General features: G+C 44.9%; 1 protein-coding gene across 3 annotated transcripts in view; it reads right to left on the bottom strand.

The window, feature by feature from the left end:
* The window catches only part of ABCF3 (ATP binding cassette subfamily F member 3), a 33,335-nt gene extending 9,017 nt beyond the window's left edge, over window positions 1-24,318 (bottom strand). For all 3 annotated transcript variants that reach the window (XM_083363935.1, XM_083363936.1, XM_083363934.1), the window contains exons 1-16: window positions 24,190-24,318; window positions 19,901-20,048; window positions 19,276-19,355; window positions 18,340-18,392; window positions 17,415-17,512; window positions 15,285-15,407; window positions 14,657-14,923; window positions 14,469-14,549; window positions 11,677-11,736; window positions 11,313-11,369; window positions 9,434-9,456; window positions 7,753-7,808; window positions 6,729-6,929; window positions 5,255-5,331; window positions 3,267-3,311; window positions 1,422-1,554 (exon numbers count right to left, since the gene is read on the bottom strand). In XM_083363935.1, coding sequence (XP_083220061.1) covers window positions 1,422-1,554; window positions 3,267-3,311; window positions 5,255-5,331; window positions 6,729-6,929; window positions 7,753-7,808; window positions 9,434-9,456; window positions 11,313-11,369; window positions 11,677-11,736; window positions 14,469-14,549; window positions 14,657-14,923; window positions 15,285-15,407; window positions 17,415-17,512; window positions 18,340-18,392; window positions 19,276-19,355; window positions 19,901-20,048; window positions 24,190-24,265 — 1,578 coding nt within the window. In that variant the 5' untranslated portion in view covers window positions 24,266-24,318. The remainder of the gene's footprint in view (window positions 1-1,421; window positions 1,555-3,266; window positions 3,312-5,254; window positions 5,332-6,728; window positions 6,930-7,752; window positions 7,809-9,433; window positions 9,457-11,312; window positions 11,370-11,676; window positions 11,737-14,468; window positions 14,550-14,656; window positions 14,924-15,284; window positions 15,408-17,414; window positions 17,513-18,339; window positions 18,393-19,275; window positions 19,356-19,900; window positions 20,049-24,189) is intronic.
* Window positions 24,319-27,376: the final 3,058 nt, after the last annotated feature.

Raw genomic sequence — 27,376 nt, 5'->3', positions numbered from 1 at the left:
TTGAAGACCCCTGTTGTTAGGTGGTTGATTGTTTGTTTGTATCCCGCCTTTTTACAAATAACTCCAGGCGACAATCATATTCCTTCCTCCCATTTTCTTCACAACAACCACCCTGTGAGATGAGTTGGGCTGGGAGGAAGTCCCTGGCCCAAGGTTACTCAGCTGGCTTTCATGGCTACGGCTGGACTTGAACTCATGGTTCTCCTGCTTTCTAGCCTGGTGCCTTAACCATTAGGCTGACTGATTGACGGACTGAGTGAAAGGCAAAGTGCACCATTTGTGGTACCATTTGTGCTCTGACTTTTAAGCTTTTACTTAATTGTCACTCATCTTAATTTTAACGCTTTTAATGTTTTTACATGTATGGGTTTACATGTTATTGTAAGCCATCCCAAGTCACTTGGCACGGTGAGGTACTGTATGCGTTTAATAAAATCAATCACTCAAAACCATTTTGGAATCCGGTGAACTGAATTAGCATCTGCTGAGCATCAGTTTTTATAAGCCAAGAATCTCAAGTCTGTCTTTCCACTGAAGACATCTCTAGTGCCTTGGTTTATATGAGAAAATTCCCTTCTACTTACTCAAAAGGAAGAATTCAAAGGTCTAAAGTTTGGGATATTAAGATTATGTTGAGAATGACTGACCTATCAGTTTTTCAGGCTAAAACATTTCTATTTAATTATTTATCAAATTTACATGCTGCCCATCTTGCTAAAGGTGAAAAATATTGTTTTATAAATAGAATTCTCACTATATTAGTATGCTTTAATCTGTGTGTGCAGTCTTTATGGGAGTCCATTAAAGTAGCAAGGAGCTTCAATTGCACACCCTATGAAATTTGAATAAAGCTTATTTTTTGTGTGTGTTACACAAACCTGTCTTTTGTGTGTGTTACACAAACCTGTCTCTTGGTTTATTTATGCTCACTGAATAGTGCTACTCCAAAAATGGGTTAATTCAGTAACCAGGTTAAGCATGTTGTATGCACGCAGACCAGAAATATTTCTGCTGAGCTGGTAAGAGCAGCAGCAATAGTAATAGCATTTAGAATTATATACTGCTCCATAGGGCTTTACAGCCCTTTTCTAAGCAGTTTACAGGGTCAGCAATATGGGCCCTCATTTTACTGACCTCAGAAGGATGGAAAGCTAAGTCAACCTTGAGCTGGTTGGGATCAAACTGCTGGCACTGGGCAGAGTCACCCTGAAATACTGCATATTAACCACTGCGCAACCACAGCTCTTAGCTCTTATTAGGCCCTTCTGTTAAAAACACTTGCAGCATTTCTTTTTTTTTTCTTGGGTCTTTCCACGGGTACAAAACAATTGCTGAGCTCCTGGATTTTGGCTTGCTTGTGAGAGCAAACGCTTTATCGCTTCCACATAATTAACCTTTTTTTCCCAAAGATTTCATCTTACCACACAGATGCGAGAGTCCAGGTCAGCAGAGACAGAGAGGGAGCAGAAGATAGGGTTATTGGGTTCATAGTAAAAGTCCACTTCGTCAAGCTGTAAGATGGGAGGAGAAAACTTCTCAAAGCCATCTGGAAACCTACAAAGGAAAAAAAAAAGGCCAGGGGAATAAGCAAAAATGGAAGTGGTCAAAAAGGACCCTCATCGCTTCTGTTAGATCAGGAGAATCAGCTTTGCATTAATTTTGCCTTATGCAGAACACATTGTGCTAGGAATACATAGCACTTGCATTATATGATGTTATTTTTAATGCATTAATCACTATGAATTGCAGATGTAATAATAATAATAATAATAATAATAATAATAATAATAATAATAATAATAATAATAATAATAATAATAATAATAATAATAATAATAATATAATAGTAATAAGTTGGAAGGGACCTTGGAGGTCATCTAGTCCAACCCCCTGCTCAGGCAGGAAACCCTATACCATTTCAGACGATGATGATGATGATGTTGGAAGGGACCTTGGAGGTCATCTAGTCCAAAACCCTCTGCTCAGGCAGGAAACCCTATACCATTTCAGACAAATGGCTGTCCAGTCTCTTCTTAAAAACTTGGAGCATCCACCGTTTCTGGAGGCAGGTTGTTCCACTGATTGATTGTTCTCACTGTCAGGAAATTTCTCCTTAGTTCTAGGTTGCTTCTCTCTTTGGTTAATTTCCATCCATTGCTTCTTGTCCTGCCCTCAAGTGCTTTGGAGAACAGCTTGGCTCCCTCTTCTTTGGGGCAGCCCCTGAGATATTGGAACACTGCTATCATGTCACCCCTCACCCTTCTCTTCATTAAACTACACATACCCAGTTCCAGTGACCATTCCTTATATGTTTTAGTCTCCAATCCCTAATCATCTTTGTTGCTCTTTTCTGTACTCTTTTTAGAGTCTCAACATCTTTTTTATATTGTGGTGACCAAAACTGGATGCAGTATTCCTAGTGTGGCCTTACCAAGGCATTGTAAAGTGGTATTAACAGTTCACGTGATCTTGATTCTATCCCTCTGCCAATGTGTTGGCTTTTTTGGCAGCTGCAGCATACTGCTGGCTTATATTTAAGTGATTGTCCACTAGGACTCCAAGATCCCTCTCATGGTTGCTCCTGCCCTCAGGTGCTTTGGAGAACAGCTTGGCTCCCTCTTCTTTGTGGCAGCCCCTGAGATATTGGAATACTGCTATCATGTCCCCTCTCGTCTTTCTCTTCATTAGACTAGACATACCCAGTTCCAGCAGCCGTTCATTATGTTTTAACGTCCCGTCCCCTGATCATCTTTATTGCTCTTCTCTGCACTCTTTCTAGAGTTTCAACATCTTTTTAGAGGTATGGCCTAAGGTGCACAATACTGCTATTTTGCTGAAGCTGCACAACCCTACAAAAATAGACTTTGCTGAATGAAGAAAACCTTCATTATTAAATAATGAAGTAGCTCGATTCAATCCTTATAAAATCCACACAGGACAGGCCGACCTCACCATTGCTGTCTTGCAAATCAAGTCCGGAGGCTGGGTGAACCTAAGGCAGGATTTCTCGACCTCAGTCATTTTAAGAGGCATGGACTTCAACTCCCAGAATTCCCCAGCCAAATGGCGATCACCTGATTGCAGGATGATGCAATGGCCAGAACTTTCAAGACTGGTTATAAGTATCACTCACTTACCACTGTTGTTGAATGAGTGGTTGCTAAGTCTGAGAAAGCAGGCAGGTGAGTAAGAAGACATCTGCCCTTTTTTTTTCTTATGAGAAACTAGAAAACTGGGCTTCTTTGTGCCCATCATGATTTACTTACTTCATTATCACCTCAGATTCTTTGTCCACTGGCTTCAGTTTTGGCCTGAGAGAAAGAAAGGGACCAATCAGTCTTGTTGCAGTAAAAGATAGGTTATCAAATATTCCAATCACTAAGCAGCCACTCGGAAGCAGATAAATTCTCAGGACCGAGCCCTTAAGAACTACTATATTCACTGGATTTTGGTTATTTTTTTTCAAAGAGCTTATTTTCCTTTACAGGTTATTCCCCCCACCCCCAATTTCTGTCCTTTAAGTGTAAAAGATTTCAAAAACAGGAAAAAAAGAGTTCACTATTCTCTTGGTTCAGTATGAAAACCATTTAACACGATCATCTGAGATGGTCTTTATTTCATCTTTTATGGGAGACTAGAATTTCCGAAAAATTTTTTTCCAAACCCCCTAATAGTGGAGACAAGAGGAAGAGAGATAAAGAGAAATTATTGGGCTAAAACCAACCAATTAGCTATTTCTAGTCTTTTGAATCAGAAATCCCTATTTATTTCCCCCCCCCCACTTCTTTGACAGTGGTTTGTTGTTGTTGGTTAGCTGTGAAGTCGTGTCCGACCCATCGCGACCCTAAGGACAACGTTCCTCCAGGCCTTCCTGTCCTCTACCATCTTCTGGAGTCCATTTAAGCTCACGCCTACTGCTTCAGTGACTCCATCCAGCCACCTCATTCTCTGTCGTCCCCTTCTTCTCTTGCCCTCAATCTTTCCCAGCATTAGGCTCTTCCCCAGTGAGTCCTTCCTTCTCATTAGGTGGCCAAAGGATTTGAGTTTTAGCTTCAGGATCTGGCCTTCTAAAGAGCAGTCAGGGTTGATCTCCTCTAGGACTGACCGGTTTGATCGCCTTGGCAGTCCGAGGGACTCGCAGGAGTCTTCTCCAGCACCAGAGTTCAAAGGCCTCAATTCTTTGGTGCTCGGCCTTTCTTATGGTCCAACTTTCACAGCCATACATTGCAACTGGGAAGACCATAGCCTTGACTATACACACTTTTGTTGACAGGGTGATGTCTCTGCTTTTTAGTGTGCTGTCTCAAATTTGCCATGGCTTTCCTCCCGAGGAGTAAGCGTCTTTTAATTTCTTGGCTACAGTCCCCATCTGCAGTGATCTTGGAGCTCAGGAAAATAAAATCTGTCACTACCTCCATTTCTTCCCCATCTATTTGCCAGGAATTGAGAGGGCCGGATGCCATGATCTTGGTTTTTTTGACAGTGGTTGGTGGAACTTAAAATCAGGTTCTCCTCAAATTTAAGCAAGCAGCTCACGTTTTTCTATTTCTACAAACACCCTGTTGATATATTTTTCAGCGGAAGTAAGGTTGAAAGCAAGACTCTCCAAACCTGACAACTTTCAAGACTTCAGGACTTCCAACTCCCAGAATTCCCCAGCCACTTTAAGACTTGTAGACTTTAACACCCAGAATTCCCCAACAAGCCTGACTGGGCGAGGAATTCTGGGAGTTGAAGTCCACAAGTCTTAAAGTTGCCAAATTTGGAGAGCCCTCCTTTAAAGAGATAAGCCTTTGCCTGAATACTGTTGATAACACTGTTTACTGCTCTAATGATAATACAATGAATGAGAGACATCTGGGGGCTGAAATGTGTCAAGGAGCAATCTTCCCCTATCCAAAAAAATACATCCAAATAATGAGAACTAATTAGTGTAAAATATCACTGGAGTTTATACATTTTGAGACTAATGCTGTGTATGCCATGAGCAGGCCTTGAACCGCCGTTTATGAAACTGTTCTAAATCAGCTCCTCAGTCTGTGTGATCCTGAAATGATCAATTCTTAAATAGACCTAGGCCAGGGGTAGGCAACCTTGGCTCTTTTATGACTTGTGCATTTCAGCTCCCAGAATTCCTGAGTCAACTGACTCAGGAATTCTGGGAGTTGAAGTCCACAAGTCATAAAAGAGCCAAGGCTGCCTACCCCTGGCCTAGGCAATCCACCCAGATGTTCATTTTCTTTTGGATACTCACAGCTTCTCCAACAGTTTGAGTTTGCTCTGAACTTGAGACGCCCTGTTTGCATTATAGCGAAATCGATCGATAAAGACCTGTGGGGGAAAAGCAGAGCTGATTCACTTATGCAAAAGGACGCATCAGCTGCTGCAGAGACACAGTCTGGCAAATGGAAGTTTTGAGCCAATGAACCAAACTAGTTTATTTATGTGAGTGTTGCCACAGAGGTTTGGAACAGAAGGATTTTTCAGAACTGCACACCCTGAAGCGATAATAAGAAATGATTCAGATATCCCGTCCCTTTCTGATAGCCAAACAAAGCATTAGGATGATATACAGTGGAGGCTGAAGAAAGTATATTTCTGTGTGTATATGAAGGGCAGGTGTAGTTTTCAAAATATTATTTATAATGTTCTTATTGCTGGGTGCAGAAAAAGAAATCTAAGCTTTTGGTCTACTCTAGGAATAAAGCTGAAACAGAATGAAAAAAAATCACAGCAGTCTCTTTAATAGCTTACAGAGACTTAGAACTTAATTTGTAATAAGAGATCCAGTTTGGTCCAGTGGTAAAGGCACCAGACTAGAAAGCAGGAGACTGTGAGTTCAAGTCCTGCCTTAGCCATGAAAGCTGGTTGGGTGACATCCTCTCTCAGCCCAACCCACCAGGCAGGATTGTTGTTGTGGAGAAAAATAGGAAGAAGATTAATAAAGTTTCGACGTTTGTAAAGTGGCATCTCTGTGCGAGGTGGGCGACTCATAAATTTAAGTGAATAAACGAATAATTTAGCTGGCTTTTGTGGTTAGATAATGCCACACAGAGGGGAGCGCATGAGAAGACACAGTCCCACTTTTTGTCTGGTACCCAGCGTAAAAACCCCCCCCAAAACCTTTAAAGAATTGTTCACACCATCCCATCCCATCGCTCATATACAATATAGCACATCATACAACCTGCCTCCAGAAGTGGTGAATGCTCCAACACTGGAAGTTTTTAAGAACAGACTGGCCAGCCATTTGTCTGAAATGGTATAGGGTTTCCTGCCTGAGCAGGGGGTTGGACTAGATGACCTCCAAGGTCCCTTCCAACTTACTATTATTATTATACAGCATGCATCCTATCCTATTGCTCTAACACTGGAAGTTTTTAAGAACAGACTGGCCAGCCATTTGTCTGAAATGGTATAGGGTTTCCTGCCTGAGCAGGGGGTTGGACTAGATGACCTCCAAGGTCCCTTCCAACTTACTATTATTATTATAATACAGCATGCATCCTATCCTATTGCTCTAACACTGGAAGTTTTTAAGAACAGACTGGCCAGCCATTTGTCTGAAATGGTATAGGGTTTCCTGCCTGAGCAGGGGGTTGGACTAGATGACCTCCAAGGTCCCTTCCAACTTCATATTATTATTATACAGCATGCATCCTATCCTATTTTATATTGGCACCGCTGGATCAGCATCAGCTCCACAGCTAGCCACTCCACTCTCTGACCTGGATATGCTCCCGGTATTGCTGCTGCGCCTCGTATTCGCGCTGCTGGTTTTTCAGCCGTTCTTCTTTGATCTTGACAAAGTTCTCGAAGTCCCCACGGTAGCAGTCAAGCCGCTGCGAGTGCAGGTGGATGACGTCGGTGGCCACGGCGTTTAAGAAGTTCCGATCGTGAGACACAACGAGGATGGTGGACTGCCATGTCTGGAAGGGCCCAGACGAAAAAGGGGGGCAAGATGAAGGCCTCAGCCAGATTTAAAAGTCCCAAGCTCTTTAGCTATTTATTCCCTTGTCCCCCCCCCCTCCACCGTGGATGGCTTTCCAAATTTGGCTGTTTGTAGCATTTTATTAAGGGACGCGGTGGCTCAGTGGGTTAGGACGCTGAGCTTGTCGATCAGAAGGTCGGCAGTTTGGCGGGTCGAATCCCGAGTGCCGCATAGCAGAGTGAGCGCCTGTTACTCGTCCCAGCTTCTGCCAACCTAGCAGTTCGAAAGCACGTAAAAAAATGCAAGTAGAAAAATAGGGACCACTACGGTGGGAAGGTAACAGCGCTCCGTGCGCCTTTGGCGTCTAGTCATGCCGGCCACATGACCACGGAGACGTCCTCGGACAAGCGCTGGCTCTTCGGCTTTGAAACGGAGATGAGCGCCGGCCCCTAGAGTCGGAAACGACTAGCATGCATGTGCGGGGGAACCTTTACCTTTACCTAACATTTTATTAAATTACAGGATAAAATAGAAAAATACAAAAGCAAAGAGTAGGACACAGTGGGGAGGAAAAAGGGAAAGAAAAGTGAGGAGGGAAAAAAAAAAGGCGCTGACTTCTGATTCCCTCGGTTGCAGTAGAATAAAGCATTAACGTCGAACCACAACTTTTCCCTTTTCCTTAATGGTATAAGCTAGCCATTTCTATAACAACAAATCAATCTAATCAGCAAAACCCAAAATCAAAAGTTTCATTTTTTTTCCACCTCAAGCACGAAGTCCAGTAGAAACAGAAGTACTTATATTCCCAATTTTGGACCGACCTGCAAATAGTTTTCCAGCCAGATGATGGCCCTCACATCCAGCATATTGGTTGGCTCTGGAAGTGAATTGAAAGAAGGCAGTTAAGCACCCTGTGCTTTTGGGCAAAATTCACAGGGAAAGAGGTATAGGTAGTCCTCACCTTACGACCATAATCGAGCCCAAAATTTCCACTGCTAAGCAAGACAGCGGTTAAGTGAGTTTTGCCCCACTTTACAACCTTTTCCTGCCAGAGGTGTATCACGATTGCTAAGTGAATCTGGTTTACCCATTGACTTGGCTGGTTAGAAGGTTGCGAAAGGGGATCACGTGACCCCGGAACACCGCAACCGTCATAAATATGAGTCACGTTGCCAAGCGTCGGAATCTTGATCACATGACTGTGGGAAATGCTGCAAGGGTTGTAAGTGTGCAAAATGGTCATAGGTCACTTTTTCAGCGCCGTCGTAACTTCAAACGGTCACTAACCAAATGGTAAACGTTCACGATGCAATGGCCAAATTTTGAATTAAACAGCTTGAAGAAACAATGCCTCAACAGTTCTAATAAGGCTGGAACATGACTAAAGCCAAACAAAGAAAATGAGTTAATTTAAGATAGCTCCTATGTAACACTTGTGAAATAGTTTAAGGAGCGGGTGGAGCTAACGCTTTTTGGTGGACATTGATGAGGCTTTTTTACCTGATGAAATGGGTGCCTAAAATCTTGCAAAGGCTTAGGAATCCATTTTTTTCCTCATTAACCTTCCCCCCCCCAATTTAAGCCGATTTTGGGGTGGCGGGTTACTTTGTTACATGGGTGCCTGAGCAAGGCTTAAATGAGAAGAAGGAATAGGTGGGGCATGATAACAATATTCCAGTATTTGAGAAGCTGCCACAAAGGGGGGGGTCACCCTATTCTCCAAAGCACCAGAGGACAGAACAAGAAACAATGGATGGAAACTAATCAAGCAGAGAAGCAACCTGGAATTAAAGACAGACTTCCTAACAACAAGGAGAGTTAATTGGTGCAACAGCTGCCTTCAGAAGTCGTGGGTGCTTCATCACTGGAGGTTTTTAAGAAAAGACTGGAATAGCCACTTGTCTCAAATTGTATGTCTCCTGCTTGAGCAGTGGGTTGGACTAGAAGACCTCCCAAGGTCCCTCCCAGCTCTATTTAATCAATTAAATCTTCAAAGTTATCCCTTACAATAGAGGCTTCCAACTTTGGGCCAGCTTGTGACAGAGATGCCAATATAATTCTGACAACTGCAAGAAAATTAGCCACAAATCCTGGCGGGTCGCATGCGTCCATTTGCCAGGAATGGTTGCAGCAAAGTTTTCCAATCTAGGGAGCTTCCCAAACGTTGGGTGTGCGTGGATTTCACTTCCCAGAATTCTAAGTAACAGCCATTTGGAAACACTGGCTCAGAGCAATTGGGAGATCAGCGATCCACCAGCGGATGGGGGAAAAGGTTACATCAGTATGCCCTGGATCAGGGGTCTTCAAACTTGGCCCTTTTATGACTTGTGGACTTCAACTCCCAGAATTCCTCAACCAGGCATGCTGGCTGAGGAATTCTGGGAGTTGAAGTCCACAAGTCTTAAAAGGGCCAAGTTTGAAGACCCCTGCCCTGGATAATTCTTTGAGGTGGGTTTACACCCCTTCCTCCTTTCTGTCTACATATATCCAGAAAAGACTTACCATCAAGCAGGAGAAGGTCAGGCCTGGGAAAATTAAAATCAGCAGAAGGGGAAAGGGAGACAGAAGTATTATTAGCGCAGCAATCATAAATTCTACTTTGGCATTGCTTTGATAGTAAATTTCTCACAACGGCTTTCTCTGCAATAACTCTGCTCTCTCCACAGTTTCATTATCATCACTAAAAGCCAATCACAACTAGTCCATTCAAGTCCAGTTATCTTTGACGGGGACATTCTTAAAATTCCTCATGCCGGGCGATTTTGATACAAGTCTGCACTTTTTATACCATTGCGAAAAACTTGGCAAACTGCTCTAATGTTTAATTATTAAATTTATATACTGCCGATCATTCTCACAATCAAGTGACTTAGCTTCAAATTCATAGGTGAACACCTAGAATTTGAGGGGGGAAAAAAGAACTCTGTCCAACTTTTAAATTGAGAAAATTCATTACATGGGCCTTTAAAAAAAGATGAATGTATTTTTAGTCAATGAGAAATGGGGTGATCTGGAAAGGTCAGTAAGAAAGAGACGTTAATTTTGTGCTGCAGGATAAGACTGATTTTTCTCACTGCAATGGAAAGCCCCTGTACTTTTTTTTAAAAAAAAAGTTTCCAATTTCTCAGGAGAATGGGGTCCATGATTTAAGCATTCTTTTTCTTTCTGTCCTTTAAATTCTGGAACAACTTAAAAACTGTAATTATCCCCAACTGATATGTATCGTTTGTGCACAAGACACATAGAGGTTAGTCCTCGACTTACAACCATTTGTCTAGAGCAGGGGTGTCAAACTCAATTTCATGGAGGGCCGCATCAGCATTGTGTTTGATATGTCTGGTCTACAAAGTTACAACGGCACTGATAAAAGTGACATACGACCGAAAGATGTTTTTTCACGAGGGAACTGGACTTTCTTAATTTTTCTTTGAAGATGTTTCGCTTCTCACCCAAGAAGCTTCTTCAGCTCTGCTGAAATCAATCAAGGAGTGAAACAACCTTGGAATTAAGGTGCCTCCGAGGACACACATAAACCTCCAAGTGGCCTCAAGGATTCTCAGAAAGAATGCTAACGACCGGATGACTGCAAAGAATATAAATCCTTCGATTCCCCACCATTCAGCTGAAGAAGCTTCTTGGATGAGAAGCGAAACGTCTTCAAAGAAAAACAAGGAAGTCCCGTTGCCTCCTTGAAAAAGCATCTTTGGGACAGCCATGACCTGGATGGCGGAGAATCTCCACAGACATGACCTTTACAGTATCCCACGGTCAGGCGCTTGGCAACTGGTGTGAATTCAAGACTTTGTAACTTTGATCACTTCGACACGGTGGCTCAGTGGGTTAGGACGCTGAGCTTGTCGATCAGAAGGTCAGCAGTTTGGCGGGTCGAATCCCGAGTGCCGCGTAACAGAGTGAGTGCCTGTTACTCGTCCCAGCTTCTGCCAACCTAGCAGCTCGAAAGCACGTAAAAATGCAAGTAGAAAAATAGGGACCACTCTGGTGGGAAGGTAACAGCGTTCTGTGCGCCTTTGGCGTCTAGTCATGCCGGACACATGACCACGGAGACGTCCTCGGACAAGCGCTGGCTCTTCGGCTTTGAAACGGAGACGAGCACCGGCCCCTAGAGTCGGAAACGACTAGCATGCATGCATGGGGGAACCTTTACATTTACCTTTAACTTCGATCACTAAACAAATGGTTGTAAGGCAAGGATTACCAGTACTCTCATCTTCCCCCACCTAACGCAGTCTGTTTCTAGATCCTTGCTCAACACAGCTAATCAGGATTAAGACTTCAACTGACTTTTGACTTCGCCACTCTTACTATCAACCCATTTTCCGGAAAAGTATTTTGAGCGGGAACGAAGATCCTGGAGACTCACCGGGCAAAAAGAGCACGAGCCAAAGCCAGCCTCATTCTCCAACCTCCAGAAAACTCTCTAAGGAGAAGGAATAAAGTAGAGGTCAGTTCCCCTGGGCCAGCCGGACCCCAGTTTGCCTGTAGATACGGAAGGTCGCCTTACATTTTTCAAAGGTTGGTGTCAGAGATGGCCAAGTTCACTTCCCCAATTCTATCACAATTGTAATGTGAAGGGACAGCTACCAAGCTTCCTATCTCTGGAAGCGCCCCTCTGTCCCAGCACCTAGCAGTAGGCAAGATCAAAAAGAAAAAAAAAATATCTAGGATCCCATCGTTCAAATCACAGAAGGGAAAAAAAAAATCAGTCTTGGCTAAAGCCCACTTACTTGGTGGTCTGTTGCTGCATCTTTGCGCTGAAACCCAACCCAGCCAGGATAACGGACGCTCTGCAGGAGGAAGAGGAAAAGAAGTGTGATTTCTAGATCCCAGAATCTGGACTAGGCGCTCACTCCGGATGTGTTCTGAAAAGAGACTCGGAAAGGCTTTCGGAAAGGCGGAGGCATCTGAACTTGGAAGAAGAATCGATTGGAAGTAGGAGTGATTTAGGGTAAGGGCACTAGCCACAAAGGGCGACCTGACAACTCAGGGGTTATGACGCTGGGTTTATCAGCTGGAAAGCTGGTGGCCCAAGTTCGAGACTCGAGCGTCCTGCGATGGGTGAGCTCCCGTCCTCGCCTCAGCTCCTGCCAACCTAGCAGTTTGAAAGCACGCAAGTGCAAGTAGATAAATAGGTACCACTTTGGCGGGAAGGTAACAGTGCTCCGCGACATTATGCTGGTCACCTGACCGCGGAAATGTCTTCGGGCAGCACTGGCTCAATGGCCTTGAAACGGAGATGAGCACCCCCCCCCTGTAGTCAGCAACGACTACCGAGTTTTCCCGAAAGTAAGACCTAGCCTTCTGGAAAGGCCTTTGACTGTGAAATACAGGCCGGAGCTCCGTTCTCAGCTGCAGAAAGAAGTGGGCCGGCTGGGTGGGGCTGTTGGTGCCAGAGGTGAGTGGAAAAGCCCCCCCCAACTTATGACGGTTGAACTGTCCTGGGGTCATGTGATCACCATCTGTAACCTTCCCAGTCGGTATCCGACAAGCAAAGTCGATGGGGGGAAGCAAAATTCACTTAACAACGAGGGCAGTGTTCTGTTTAATAACTGTGGCAAAAAGGTCGTAAGAAAGGGCGCAACTCACTTCACAACTGTTTTGCTTAGCTTAGCGACATAAATGTTGGGCTCAACTGTGGTTGTAAGTCAAGGACTACCTGTATTCTTTCCTTTAGAGCAAGGGACCCCAATCCCCGGTCTGTGGACCACCAGTACCAGGCCACGGTGTGCCAGCAACCGATCCGCACAAACAAGTAAAGCCGCATCTAGGGGAATGCAGGCAGCACATAAAACCATGCACTCTCTGGTCCGTGGAAAAACCTTTCTCCACAGAACCGGTCCCTGGTGCCCAAAAGGTTGGGGAACCTCTGCTTTATTTATTTATTTATTTATTTACTTGTTTGTTTGTTTGTTTGTTTGTTTTTATATACCGCCCTTCTCCCGAGGGACTCGGGGTGGTGTATAGAGTAAGGTAGGTATACAGTTGAACAATAGTAAAAAACAATAATAAAAACAACTGAGACCCCAAGAGCTATCAGGCCAGGCCGGACTGCTGGAACAGGTAAGTTTTTAAGTCGCGCCGGAAGGTGCGGAGGTCGGGGGCCGTCCGGATTTCGGTAGGCAAGCAGTTCCAGAGGGTTGGCGCACCCACTGAGAATGCCCTCCCCCTGGGGGCCACCAGCCGACATTCCTTGAGCGGTGGCACCCTGAGGAGGCCCTCTCTGTGGGAGCGCACAGGACGGAGGGGTGTTGACGTTGGCAGAAGGTGCTCCCGTAGGTAGTCCGGACCCATGCCATGTAGGGCTTTGTATGTCATTGTTAGCACCTTGAATTTCACTCGGAAGGCAACCGGAAGCCAGTGCAGCTCACGGAGGAGAGGTGTGATATGGGAGTATCGGGAGGCCCCCAAAAGTGTCCGTGCAGCTGCACTCTGCATCAGTTGAAGCTTCCGAGTGGCTCTCAAGGGCAGCCCCATGTAGAGAGCGTTACAGTAGTCAAGGCGAGAGGTCACAAGTGCATGGGTGACTGTACGTAAGAGCAAGGCTTTTCAACTTTTTCACCCATTGTATCACTTTTAGGATTAGGCAACATGAGTACCACCAGTCGCCTAGCAAGGTGTCAAAAACTTGATGACCCCCCCAAAAAGGAAAAAAAGTGATGAAGTACAGGTAGTCCTCAACTTACAACAGTTCGCTTAGTGACTGTTTGAAGTTACAATGGCACTGAAAAAGAGTGTCCCCCAAGCCACAGCCGAGCAAGACACCTGCCTGCCCGCCTGGCGGCGTTCTTTCTTCTGTCCGAGGTTTTCATTGTTGTGAGCATTTCTGTTGAGGATTGGCAGCGGGGGTGTTTGGTTTTTATCTCCCCCCCCCTCTGCTGGGTGGTTGCAGCAGGTTTTGGTCAATTCACATGACCCTGGGACACTGTGACCGTCATAAATATGAATCAGTTGCCAAGCATCTGAATGTAAATCACAAGACCCTGGTGATGCTGCAAGATTCCAGCTGATCGGCGCTTCTTCTGGGCTCAGCGGAAGCACTGGGCTCAGCGCCGAGCTCCAGCTGGAGCCTGGCGCTGATCCTGCCACTTCTGCTGAGCCCTGACAGCCTTGAAGAAGTGCTGATCCTGGCGCTTCCGCTGAGCCCAGACAGCCCTGCAGCTCCAGCCGTCTCTCGCTCAGGCTTGTGTGGTGCTGCCACCGGTTCAGCTCATTCCCCTCCCCCGCTACCACTTCTCTAGGATGGTCACGTACCACCTGCCAGGTGCCAATGTACCACAGGTGGTACCCGTACTTTTAGCGAACCGGAGAAGCAGCTAATTTTCACCTGGGATTTAGGAAATTTGCATTCTTGGTGCAAATGTATTGATCTTGGTTGATGGAGAAATGGCCTTTTCCTACTCACACGTTATCCAGAGACTTTTAGACCTGGATCTTGCAAGTCTGCTATTTTACCAGAATTCACCGACTATCGAGCATGTCAGTTCAGAACTGTATCTGCTCCTACAGAGTTTCGTTTTACCTTGCTGGGGCTTTGTCTGCCTCAATCTCTTCTAGCCTGGCGTAGATTTCGGACAGTCGAGCCCCTTCTGTGCCTACTCCCCTGGAGGGGAAAAAAAAAGACAGAAAAGCAGGATGGTAGTTTGTAAGTGGCCAAACTAGCTCTGTTCTGCATCTGAATTAGACGGTCTTCCTCGGGAGCAAGCTTACCTTCCAGAGTTAACCAGGGCGGTCAGCTCTTTCTCCTCCGTCAGCAGCCCTTCGCGAACCGTGTCACATTCCAGCACGCTCTGCAGGGCTGGCGTCTCATCCCCGGCCACCTCCTGCTCCACGTGAAGGATGCTGATATGCGAGGGGATGCGCAGGTTACGGCTGGCGATCATCTTCAGCAACGTGGTCTTGCCTAACCCGTTCCGGCCCACCAAGCCGTATCGCCGGCTGTAAGCCAGGTTCAGGTCTGCTCCTGTGAGGAGGACCCTGAAAGAGGAGAGACAAAGGACAACTGTACACGGTGCATAAAACAACGCAACGTTTTCGAGACCGATCTTTAGACACCTCATTTGTGCCGGGTAATTTTAAATAAATAATTTTAAATAAATAAATGACTTTTTCCCCCAAAATCCAGCATTAATCCTAAGCTATACTCAGCTCTGTTCAACAGAAATACTAACATCTTTCCTCTGCAATGACGTTTGGGTTGGGGTAACGACGAGTTAGCTTACTAGGTGTAAGCTAGGTGTAACCATGAGTTTAGTTTACAGGGCCATCCTCAAAAAAGTCTAAATCGCCAAATCAAAAGATGCTACAGAGCATGACTCTTTTTAACATGGAGACTCACCGCTCACCAAAGGACACATCAAAGTTTTCAATGCGTACGTCATAGGACTTGTTCTTGCCTGACAGTTCTAGGCGGTTCTCTTTCTTACTGGCAGCTTGGCTGGCGGATGCTTCTTCGAGAACCCTGCCACAACCAGAACAAAATCAGAAACAACCATTAAGGCAAGGCAGAGTACATGTTCCTTCCCTTTTGTTCGAAGGGCCAGTTTCCCACATGCACACAATGCGGTTCGGTCCCTGTTTAATGTCTGCACGGAAATCCTGGCTGAGGTATCTCTTGGCTTGGGGCCAGATATCCTCCATATGCTAGGTAAAGGTTTTCCCCTGCCCAGTCGTGTCTAACTCTAGGGAAGTGATGGCGAACCTTTTAGAGACCGAGTGCCCAAACTGCAACCCGAAACCCACTTATGTATCACTGGGTGCCAGGTAGGCATGGCCCATTGGGTGGGTGTGGCTACGGTGGTAATGGCAGACTGGGTGGGACTAAAAAGTTCAATCAATCAATTCCAACTTTGCGAGATCTTTTTTTTTCCCACGAGAAGTTGAAATTTTCTTTTTTTTTTTGCACACGGCGGCCGAGGCCTAAAGCGAAAATGTTTTATAAAACCCAGCTGAAGGCCTAGGACTGGGGTGGCGACGCGCGTGCCCAGAGAGGCCTCTGCGTGTCACCTGTGGCACGCGTGTCATAGGTTTGCCACCACGGCTCTAGGGGGTGGTGCACATCTCTGTTTCGTAGCCAAGGGAGCCAGCGTCGCCCAAAGAATAGTTCCGTGATCATAGTGGCCATACTATACGCCGAGGTACCTATTTATCTATTTGCATTTGTCTGCTTTTGAACTGCTAGGTGGGCAGGAGCGGGAGCAAGGAACGAGAGCTCACCCCATCGTGCGTTGCTGGGGTCTCGAACTCTGGCTGTCGGCTCTCCAGCTGACAAACTCAATATTTTTAACTGCTGAGCCATTATTATTATTAATTTTATTTATATACCGCCCTTCTCCCGAAGGACTCAGTATGGGCTGCTCCCGAAGGACCCATCCTCAGTATGCTGTTACCTAATTATACATCTTGACCCTCAGCTACTCAGGTGACATCATCAGCATCTTTTTCCAATATCTAAAAGCTACAAGGATATGGATGGTGGCTTAATCCTGAAAAGACTGAATGGCTGTGTGTAGTTGGACTCCCCCCTCCCCCATCTAGGAACTCTCCATCTTTAGAGCTGGATGGGACAGCACTTTCCCACTCAAGACAGGTGTGTAATTTGATGTTTTTCTTGGATGTGCAGCTCCTGCTTAAAGAGCAGGTGGAAGCTGTAGCCAGGAAAACATTTGCATACCATGTTTCCCCAAAAATAAGATCCAGTCTTATTTTTATTTTTTTGGCCTCCAAAAGAGGTACCAGGTCTGATAGCCGCGCACAGGAAAGTATTACAGAGGGTAGTGAGCACAGCACAAGACATGTTGGGCTGTGCCCTGACACCACTGGATGACATTGCCAGGTCTCGCTGCCTTGGAACAGTGAGAAAGATTCTCAAGGATGATTCACACCCTGGACGGTATCTCTTTACTCTCCTACCATCGGGTAGGAAATACAGGAGTATAGCCAGCCATACCAACAGGCTGAAAAACAGCTTTTATCTGTGGGCTGTTAGGCTTTTGAATGGGATATAATCTCTGTGAACTTAGGCAGAATTGACTTGGGAGGCTGGTGTGTGGTGTAGTTGGTTCACATGGTGTGGTAGGATGGAGGTTTGTTGTCACTGTGTGTTGGGGGGAGGGAGCACGGGGGGAGGCTCAGCTAATCTCAATGTACAAATGTTGTACTTTGACAATAAAGGTCTATTCTATTCTATTCTATTCTATTCTATTCTATTCTATTCTATTCTATTCTATTCTATTCTATTCTATTCTATTCTATTCTATTCTATTCTATTCTTATTCTAATTTCCTATTCCTATACCACTCTGTCCTGCTTTATATCAGCCACACCCTGGTCTACTGTATTTTCTTCCCCCTAACCAGCAGAAAGACCTGGGCATTAAGAAACTGAATCTGCTGCAATTAGTTCTTGGCAGATCCTCCCGATGTTCAGAAACAGGTGCCCCGTTCAAAGATGATCGCCCTTCACTCACAATGGGCTCCCAGATTTGACAGAATCTCGCTCCTGCTTCTTGCACTGCTTCGCTTTAAGGCGGGCCTCGGCTTTCTCCAACTTTTTGGCATTCACCATCTACAAAGCAAGGAGAAGGAAAAGCAAAAGCAAACAGCAGAGATACCCACCAGCAGCCAGACAGAAGTTCAAAGAAGAGGATAAGCAGGTGACAGGTAGTCCTCGACTTACAACCGTTTGCTTAGCGGCTGTTTGAAGTTACGACGGCACTGGAAAAAGTGGCTCGTGACCTTTTTTTCCACACTCGCAACCAATTGCACCATGCCTGCAGTCACGCGATCAAAACTCAACACGCTTGGCCACTGGTTCATATTTACGATGGTTGCAGCGTCCCCGGTGTGTGTGTGTCAGGTTGATCACCTTTTGCGACCTTCTGACAAGCCAGGTCAACGGGGGAAGCCAGATTCACCTCACAATTGTGGCAAGGAAGGTCACAAAATGCAGCCAAACTGTATTTTAACAACGGTCTCACTTAGCAACAGAAATTTTGGGGCTCAGCTGTGGTCGTTGAGGACTACCTGTTTTTGGTCTGCTCTTATTACAAGGAGTTTGATTTGGGGTTTGTTGTTTTTTTTGGGGGTGGGCTCCATCGGTATTGCGATGACAAGGATGACAGCATAACTAAATTCTGTTTCTGTGGACAAAAAGGCCAAAGCACGACGGCAAAAATAAACTGTTTGCCTGGAGCCCCGAAGCAAAGATTGGGAGCTGGTGCATCTCCCGATGGTTTTGGAGCTCCCAGCATCCCACAGTAGGAGCCAATACTAGCTGGTGCAACTAAGAGGTTCCCCACCATGTTCCAGAATGTGAGAGATCCAGCTTTGAAACCTACAGGCTCAATTGTTGGGGATCAATAGTAACAAAAACTGCCGTGATGGCACCCTTACCGAACTTTGATCTCTCTTCAACAGCAGTCCTGGCAACAAGTCCAAGTTAGAATCTGCAACCGACAAAAATAAATAAATCAATAAAAATTCTTGCTTCAAGAATCCCAGCATGAATTCAGATCCTTTTCCCACTTAATTCTATAAGAAAATGCGTACGACGGTGTTTCCTCAACCCTGGCCGTTTAAAGACATCTGGGCTTCAAGGCCCAGAATTTCCCAGCCAGCCCCGCAGAATTCTGGGAGTTGAAGTCCAGACATCTTCCAAGTGGCCAAGATTGAGAAACACTGTCATAGGCAATAAATATGGAAACATTAACTTACTGATGCATTTATCACATCAGATATTTAACAGGTCACCCTACTCTGTCTTACCTTGATATTTCTAGGTTTGGCATGCTGCAACATGGCAGCCACATCAAGCCTCTCTCTCTCTCTCTCTCTCTCTCTCTCTCTCTCTCTCTCTCTCTCTCTCTCTCTCTCTCTCTCTGTGTGTGTGTGTGTGTGTGTGTTTCAAAATCTGTGTAAAATCCTCCCCTGCTTCTCCCACCGATTATACTTCTTGTTGTTTCCACAACTTGCTTTTCATAAAAATAGTTGCAAAATCAAGTCCAGTCACATATGACTCAACTTATAACTGCAATGACTTACAATCGAAATTCCAAGCTTAAATGTGATCGTAAGCCAAGGATTACCTTATTTCCTCCTCTCTCCCCCCTCCTCCCCCAAGATTCATTTGGCAGTCTTGAAAAGCTTGGGTTGTTTTCTGGAAGCAATTTTTTTTGGGATCCTTTTAAAAGCATACAATCCCAAGAGAAGGAAACTACATGCCTCTCAGTGACGTCTGGTTGATTATAGGTAAAAAAATGAATAGGATCCACATAGTTCTTCCATTCTGAGCCCTGTAAATGCAAGAGGCTTCACTGCTACACTACTCACCATAATTGTCAGTGATCTTAGAAAGCTGAATTGGGGCATCCAGAAGAACCTGCCGGCTGCTCGGAGAGTTTTCATTGTCCCTGTCCAGATACAAGAGTTGTTACAGAACGACACTCCAGATTTTCCCCCCAGCTCCTCATCCCATCGTTGTAAACCTCTCTCGCATTCGGGGAAGCTTCTGCAGTCAGTACCATAATAACGGGTATCCTGGTCTCCTTGGTACGTACAATTAAAATAAACTGTGCTGGTGCAGCAATTGAAGTGCAGTATTGCAGGTAAACTCTGCCCTATAGCCTGGAGTTCGATCCTGACCAGCTCAAGGTTGACTCGGCCTTCAATCCTTCCGAGATTGGTAAAATGAGGATCCAGATTGTTGGGGGAAATATGGAAATAATGCTTATATTCTAAACCACCCAGACAGTGCTGTAAAGTGCTACGGGGTGGTATATAAGCCTAAATGCTATTGCTATGACATGTAAATGTTGGTTGGATTCTAAAGTTCTTCCCAAAGGTTCTGGGTGGATTCCGGACCTCTAGTGGCTGCTTTATATATTAAATCATCATCACAAATGAAAGCTTATCTGTTTTGTTCTCCACAAACCCCTTTTAATCAGAGGCAACTTACAGATGAAGGGTGTTGAACATACGCTGGCAGATTGCACGGATGTCCACGTCATCTTTCGAGTCTCGGGACACATCTTGCAAGAGCTCGCCAACGGCTTCAAAGAGATCGTCCACCGTCTCAAAATCTGAGCTGCCACTGTGCAGGACCCCTGCCAAGAAAAAAAACAAGTGTTAGTGTGCAAGGCTGAGACCCAAAGGCATACAGGCTGAAGAACTCAAGAGTTGAAGTCCACACTTCCTAAAGTTGTCCAGGTCGAAGAACACTGTTTTATAGGCTTAGCTAGCAAAATGCTTGGAGGAGGGAAAGAATCTCATTTTGGCTTGAATTTGGCTTCCCCATTGACTTTGCTTGTCAGAAAGTCGTAAGACACTGCAACCATCATAAATATGAGTCAGTTTCCAAGCATCTGAAAATTAATCACGCAATCATGGGGATGCTGCAACGGTCGTTAAGTGTGAAAAAAGGTCGTGACTTTCTCCAGTGCCGTTGTAACTTCGAACAGTCACTAAATCAACTGTTGTGAGTTGAGAACTACCTGTAGTGCAGATTTGAACTACAGTATTGAAAATGAAACAGATTTAACCCAGAGGGCCTGGAAGAGCAGAATCCATGTCTTGAAACAAAAAGCAGCATCGCAGAGCTTTAGTACCCTGAATTCAACTCAACAAAAACCTAACTGAAATAAGAGTTGCTTCAGTGAAAGCAACTACTGAACTGTGGTGAAAATGAAACACGAAAAGAAATCCGCCAAATACTTAAGTTGAGATCGACAGCTGAAAATATAGACGCAGCAAAAATTAGGGAATAGCACCCTTGGAAAACACACATATACTCTTTTTTTTTAAATATATGGTATTTCTTCCATTGTAACGTATGAGCTTTTCACATTGGTGCTCAAATTTTTCTTACAGAGGTCACAGGCTAAAAATACATGAGAACGTCTACTCTGGAATAAGATATTGGACTTGCTTTACGAGCACCCAGCTAATATCTGCTTACATTTATCCGGTGCTTTTGAGTATATAAATCATTTCACATTTATGACCTACTGCATGACTATCTAAGGGAACACCTGCTGCCGGCATCAACTTCCCATCGTCCTGTGCGCTCCCATAGGGAGGGCCTCCTTAGGGTGCCGCCGGTCAGGGAATGCCGGCGGGTGATCCCCAGAGGGAGGGCATTCTCTGTGGATGTGCCTGCCCTTTGGAATGATTTACCTGTGGAACTCCGGACTGCCCTCGACCTGTGCTCGTTTCGCCGGGACCTGAAAACCTGGCTTTTTGATCTATCCGGCCCAGACTGAGGGGGGTTTTAGTTTTAAAATTTTAACATTGTTTTATTGTTGGGCTATTATTAATTTAATTTTTTTAAATTCTATTTTTATCTTAATTTATATTGTCTTTTAAATATTGCCCTGTACACCGCCCTGAGTCCTTCGGGAATAGGGCGGTATAAAGGTAAAGGTAAAGGTTCCCCCGCACATGCGTGCTACTCGTTTCTGACTGTAGGGGCGGGTGCTCATCTCCGTTTCAAAGCCGAAGAGCCAGCATTTGTCCGAGGATGTCTCCGTGGTCATGTGGCCGGCATGACTAGACGCCAAAGGCGCACGGAACGCTGTTACCTTCCCACCGTAGTGGTCCCTATTTTGCTACTTGCATTTTTACGTGCTTTCGAACTGCTAGGTTGGCAGAAGCTGGGACGAGTAACAGGCGCTCACTCTGTTACGCGGCACTCGGGATTCGACCCGCCAAACTGCCGACCTTCTGATCGACAAGCTCAGCGTCCTAACCCACTGAGCCACCGCATCCCTTAGGGCGGTATAGAAAACTAAATAAATAAATAAATAAATAAATAAATAAATAAATAATATGGCACCATTATCTCCATATTTTAGAGGGCTGGAGAGCCACAGCCGTTAAGAGTTGTGAGAACTGATGGTAAAAGAGACGTTGACAATAAATTTACTCTTGCCAATAAATTTACTCTTTCCATAAGATGGCCTTTGCTCACAAACCCACAGACTGCCAACCACTTACACACATCTATTTCAAACCAATTTCCAGTCAAGATAGCTGGGAGGGTGGATGGCGTAAGTTGTTCAGCACCCCTGCTGAAAGGAGGGCAGCTTCTAATCAGAACCAGATCTTCCACTTCTGAGCAGAATTTCCTACCGTGAAACCTTCTGGGCAGGCTGGGAGAGAAACTGACAAAACGCTTAAGAGATAAAAGATTTTGTGCCATGAGCAAATTGCAGACACAAGAACCTGCCTGTTTAACAGGGTCCTGCTGATCTGGATGGGACGCTAGCAAGAATATGACAGCATGTCAGAATCCATTTATATCACATTTCATAAATGTATGGTTAGAATATTGCACTTATTCTCGGGATTCTGCCATCTCTCCGAGGTGGTGGTGGGGGAAGAGGATGGTTATTCAGATTGCAATAGGCTGTTTTCAAAGACCAGGAAAGCTTTTGATCTGGGGGGAACAGGGGGAGAGAGATCTGGGTTGCATCTCCATTTGGAACTGAAAGGAAGAAAGCCATAACAATAAACATAAGGAGATTTCCCTTTCCCACGAAAGGGCCCGACACCTAAGTAAATGAAGTGAGCCTGACCAAATGGATTTGAAGGGAGGGGGTTGAAAGGGGAATGCTTTATATAGTATTGAAATGTAACTCAATGTCAGATCCCGTCTTGTATTGCCACAACCGATCTCATCCTAGTAAACTTTTCCTTTTGGACAAACTTGGATCCAGGAGTCCTTATTTCCTAAGATGTGGATTGGGGTGGGTCCTGACACAGCCGATAAGTGAGTTTGAAAAACCATCTCAAAACAAAGCAATATCAAACCGTTTCTGTATTGCTGGCAAGAAAACCTCACAGTGACACCCATGAAATCATCTCGAGTAAAGCTCCTGTATAAAACAAACTTGATCTTACCTTTCTCCTAGACCACCTGGAAATCTCTATTTTTTTTAAGTAAATGTGAAATGCTTTGATACTGCTTTCTTCTCAGGGGTGTGGGGGTGGGTGGGAGGGGTTGAGTCCACCCAAACTCCAGAAGTTTTTTTTTAAAAAAAATAGAGAATGCAGCTTTCTATCAGTGTTTCTTGGCAAGATATGTGGACTTCAAGTCCCAGAATTCCCCAGCATGGCTAGCTGGGGAAACTCCGGGAGTTGAAGTCCACATATCTTAAAGTTGTAAGACTGAGAAAGACTGCTTGTTAGGTATGGAAAGTTAATAAATAAGATGGACTTATAAGTTGGTTCATCAACTCATCTGAATTGAGTTGTTAGGCCCTGGGATTCAACCCTTTTTCCTCAAGCTCTGAATTTCACCCCATACTCCTAAAGGTGGAAAAAAATGTCCCAGGAAGGGAGACCACTAGGAAATCTCAGGAAAGGATGGAAGAAGTTGCCAGCAGTTGAACTCAACAGGAAGGTGCTTTTACCAGGATTAGAACTTGGAGAGAGAGCTTTCTCTGTCTCCTCTTTGCCCAATTTCTGGCTTCCAAAACCAGCCTTACATACAGCTAGTCCTCAACTTACAGCAGTTTGTTTAGTGACCATTCGAAGTTACAACAGCACTGGGAAAAAAGTGACTTATGACCGTTTTTCACATTTACGACCCTTTGCAGCATCCCCATGGTCACGTGATCAAAAGTTGGCAACCCACTCTTATTTATGACGCTTGCAGCGTCCGGGGTGTGTGTGTGTGTGTGTGTCATGTGATCGATCCCCTTTTGCAACCTTCCGACAAGCAAAGTCAATGGGGGGGGGAAACCAGATTCACTTAACAACCGTGCTGTTAATGTAATTAACTGCAGTGATTCGCTTAACAGCTGTGGCAAGAAAGGTCGGAAAAACGGGACACTTAACAGCTGAAATCTGGGGCTCAATTGCGGTCGTAGGTCGAGGACTACCTGTACTGGAAAGCGCAAATTCTTCGTTGATCTGGACAGCAACCTCTGGCAAAAGGCGTCCCCCCCTTTTCTAGGCATGGACTAGTCCAGGGACCCGCGGACCACAAGGGCCAGAATACAGGCAGGAGATACCAATATACTGGGGGGTGGGGGTGGAAGAGATCCAGAAATCTCGTGATCCTCCGATCCCATCGTGCGATGTTCGAGCGGTCCCTCCTTCCCTTCCAGTTGCCCTGAGGAGGCTCCACCGCCGGCGCAGCCTAACGACCCTCTTCAGAAGCCGGAACAGCCACCCTGGGAACGGGGAACCGAGGCCTAAGCCGACCTCAGAGGCCTAATCCTTCGCCGCCTCAGCCTCACCCACCGGTCACATATTCGAACATCTCTCCGTCGAGTTCCGGGAACTCCCTCCGCAAAATCTCCGCGCAGGAGGCCGCCATAGCAGCCCGGCCGCTGGGCCCCTTCCTCCCTGAGCCGCCGGCCGCCGACTGCAGCGTTGGCTGCCGCGGTGGTTCTTGGGAAATGTAGTCCTCTGCGTTAGCCGTAGGGCGGCGCAAAAGGCTTCTGGGAAACCGAGGCCGTGTGGCGGAAGGCCCTTTTTTTTTGCTTCTTTTTTTTTTTGGAGTTCAGAACAAAATGGATTAGTGCAGGGGTCTTCAAACTTGGCCCTTTTATGACTTGTGGACTTCAACTCCCAGAATTTCTCAGCCAGGCATGTTGGCTGAGGAATTCTGGGAGTTGAAGTCCACAAGTCATAAAAGAGCCAAGTTTGAAGACCCCTGGATTAGTGGATACCATCGTTAATGACCAGACGAGGCCGCTGTGCGGATCTCTTCTCGTACCGCAGCTGGCAGCAATTCCTGGTTGATATCTAAAAGCCAAATAAAGTTAGGCTGGTGTAGCGCTTGGTTAGGAGACTTTTAGGGAAGCCCAGGGCTAAACTGGGAAATTTACCTTGGAAGAGGATGTTGGGGAATCTTTTGGCAAGAGAATGAAATAAGCATCAGAAATTGATTATAACTCACAAGCCTTGCAGAGCGGACAATAATAATATTATCAGTTAACTGCAAAATACAGCTCATATCCTGCAACCATACCTCTCTAGCACCATAAATGAAACAACGTTTCTCAACGTTGGCAACTTTTAAGACCGGAGGACTTCAACCTGGCTGTCTGGGGAATTCTGGGAACTGAAGTCTTCGCTGCCATAAAACATCAACACCTGCCTATTGCAGGTCCTTGGGAAGGGCTTGAGAGGTGGATGAAAGTGCCAAATCCAGTCTGAACTAAAATCCAAGCTGACCTGATGAACCACAATAACTACAAGCAAGGACTGGTGGGACCACAAAATAGACTGACTGAATAGAAAATGTGGAAGCTAAGTTCAAACAGATAAGCATTTGCCACACAACACCTCAAACTTGGTAATAAGAAAGACAAAAAGTTTTGCACAGAGGACAAGATGGTGGGTTTGTTGTCAACTGTGAGTTGGGGGTGGGGCACGAAGGGAGGCTCAGCCAATCTCAATGTATACATGTACTTTGACAATAAAGGTCCGTTCAGGATGTGACAGCATCTGGAGACAGCAGAATAGAAAAGAAAGCACAGTGCTGGAGAAAATTACAAAATACAAAGAACTGTAAATAAAAGTAGAATGACTGGCAAAAAAAGGGACATCAATGTTAATAACCAGACAAGGTCTCTGTGTGGAAATATAGTACCAATAGTAATAATCCCTTGGATGCAATCCCAAAACATCGAGAGTGCCAGTGGAATATTATCGGCATTGAAAACCACTTTCAGTCAATTGCAAAAGGCAACTTTACCTGGAACAGCTTACATCCAGCGATGATACCTTTAATACCATCAGACAGTAACATCTGCCTATCTCAGGTTATTGGGAAGGACTCAAAAGGTGGACAAAAAAGCCAAATCCAGTCTGAACATCTGGCTGACTATACAACAGACCATAATAATATGACTTTTATGACAGCAGCTTGGTTGATTTTCAACTCTCTGACGAGGTCAGGCTTAATGCTTGGATGGGAGGCCACCAGGAAATCAGGATCAGGCAGTGGTGACTCTTTTTTTACATGGTTATCAAAAAGCTGCAGTGAATCTTATAACTTGTAAGCCGTGCAGAATCACCTTGTAGAGAAGATGGATGGCATAAAAAATTAATAAGTAAATCTCAATTTGGAGATTTTGTTTTTCAACTTTGCCTAAAAACACTCAATTAAGCATTTCTTCTGGTTTTACTTTGGCTAATTTACCAAACAAGCAGTAACAAGGCACACACAAAAAAGGAAATAAGTATACCTATGTAAACTCCAGATTAGAGCAAATGTTGAAATGAAAATACGAATATAAAACATTGCAAATCATGGTTATGTGACAGTGAAACCCTTCAACCTCCTAAATGGGAGCCAGTTGCCAAGTGCCCAAAATGTGGTTATGTGACCATGGAGGGGTTGACATGACACTTTACGATGGCCAGAAGTCTTTTGTTCAGTTGAGGCTGTTGTAATTCCAAACGGTCATTAAATAACTGATCACAAGTCAAGGATTATCTGCAATTAGGATGGGATTTACTTATTCTATTGCACCAAAAAGAAGTTAAATGTTTTTTTTCCCTTTCTTTTCCCCTTTCCCTTACATATTTTCCTTTTTCCCTTCCCCTGCCCTGTTTTCCCATTATTTTCATTTTCTTTCTTTGTATTTTTGTATTTCATACTTTAAATAACAAAGTAATAAAAAGTTGAAACTCTAGGATGGGGTTGCCTGATGAGGTTTTGCACCCACCTGCAGAAACCTTGGGAGTGGATGGTGTAACAGTTAAAAGAAGGAAAGAAAATGATTGTTAGGCTCTTGGTCACAACTGATAATCGATGAATTCGCAGGAGATATGTTTTAAATCCCAGGCACCAAGATGAGATCCTTCTCCTGCTTGACCTGAAGAACACCTTGAAGGCATCTGCTGGTCCATGCTGACTCAGTGGGGACACCAGGCTGAGTCAGTAAGGACTTTTTGGACATTTTGGCTTTATTTCTTGTCTGTTTCATCAAACCAATCTTTTGATAACAGGCCACTGGGTTCTTGGGACAATTAACTTGTCCCAACTTGTTAAGCCATTAAACTGAACAGACATAATTTTATACATATCTGATCTTGCAAACTATAAAGGAATCCACAATCAAAGCCTATTTTCCAACTGCAAGAACCCTCCCTCCACCTCCCACTCTGCTTATGAAATCACAGGTGATATCAAACACGTAATTAATATTTAGGGTTGATTTTAGTTAACTTAATTGTCCTTTGATGCTTGACTATAACCGGGGCCAGATTTGTCCTTTCCCAGCTCAGGTTGATGAGGCATAGTCAGTGCTTTTTTTTTGTAAAAAAAAAAAAGGTGCTGCGGGAACTCACACGCGTCATACAACCCACCTTGTCTACCCTACAAGGTTTACCTTATATAGTTAAAAAAAAAACCAACTTCAATTTTTAGTGTATCTAAAAGACTAGGATTTTGTTCAAGGTAAGTTAATACTAT

Source organism: Vipera ursinii (assembly GCF_947247035.1).
Source record: "Vipera ursinii genome assembly, chromosome: 5".
In the NCBI taxonomy this organism is placed as follows: Eukaryota; Metazoa; Chordata; class Lepidosauria; order Squamata; family Viperidae; genus Vipera; species Vipera ursinii.
This window is presented reverse-complemented; position numbering and strand designations above follow the sequence as displayed.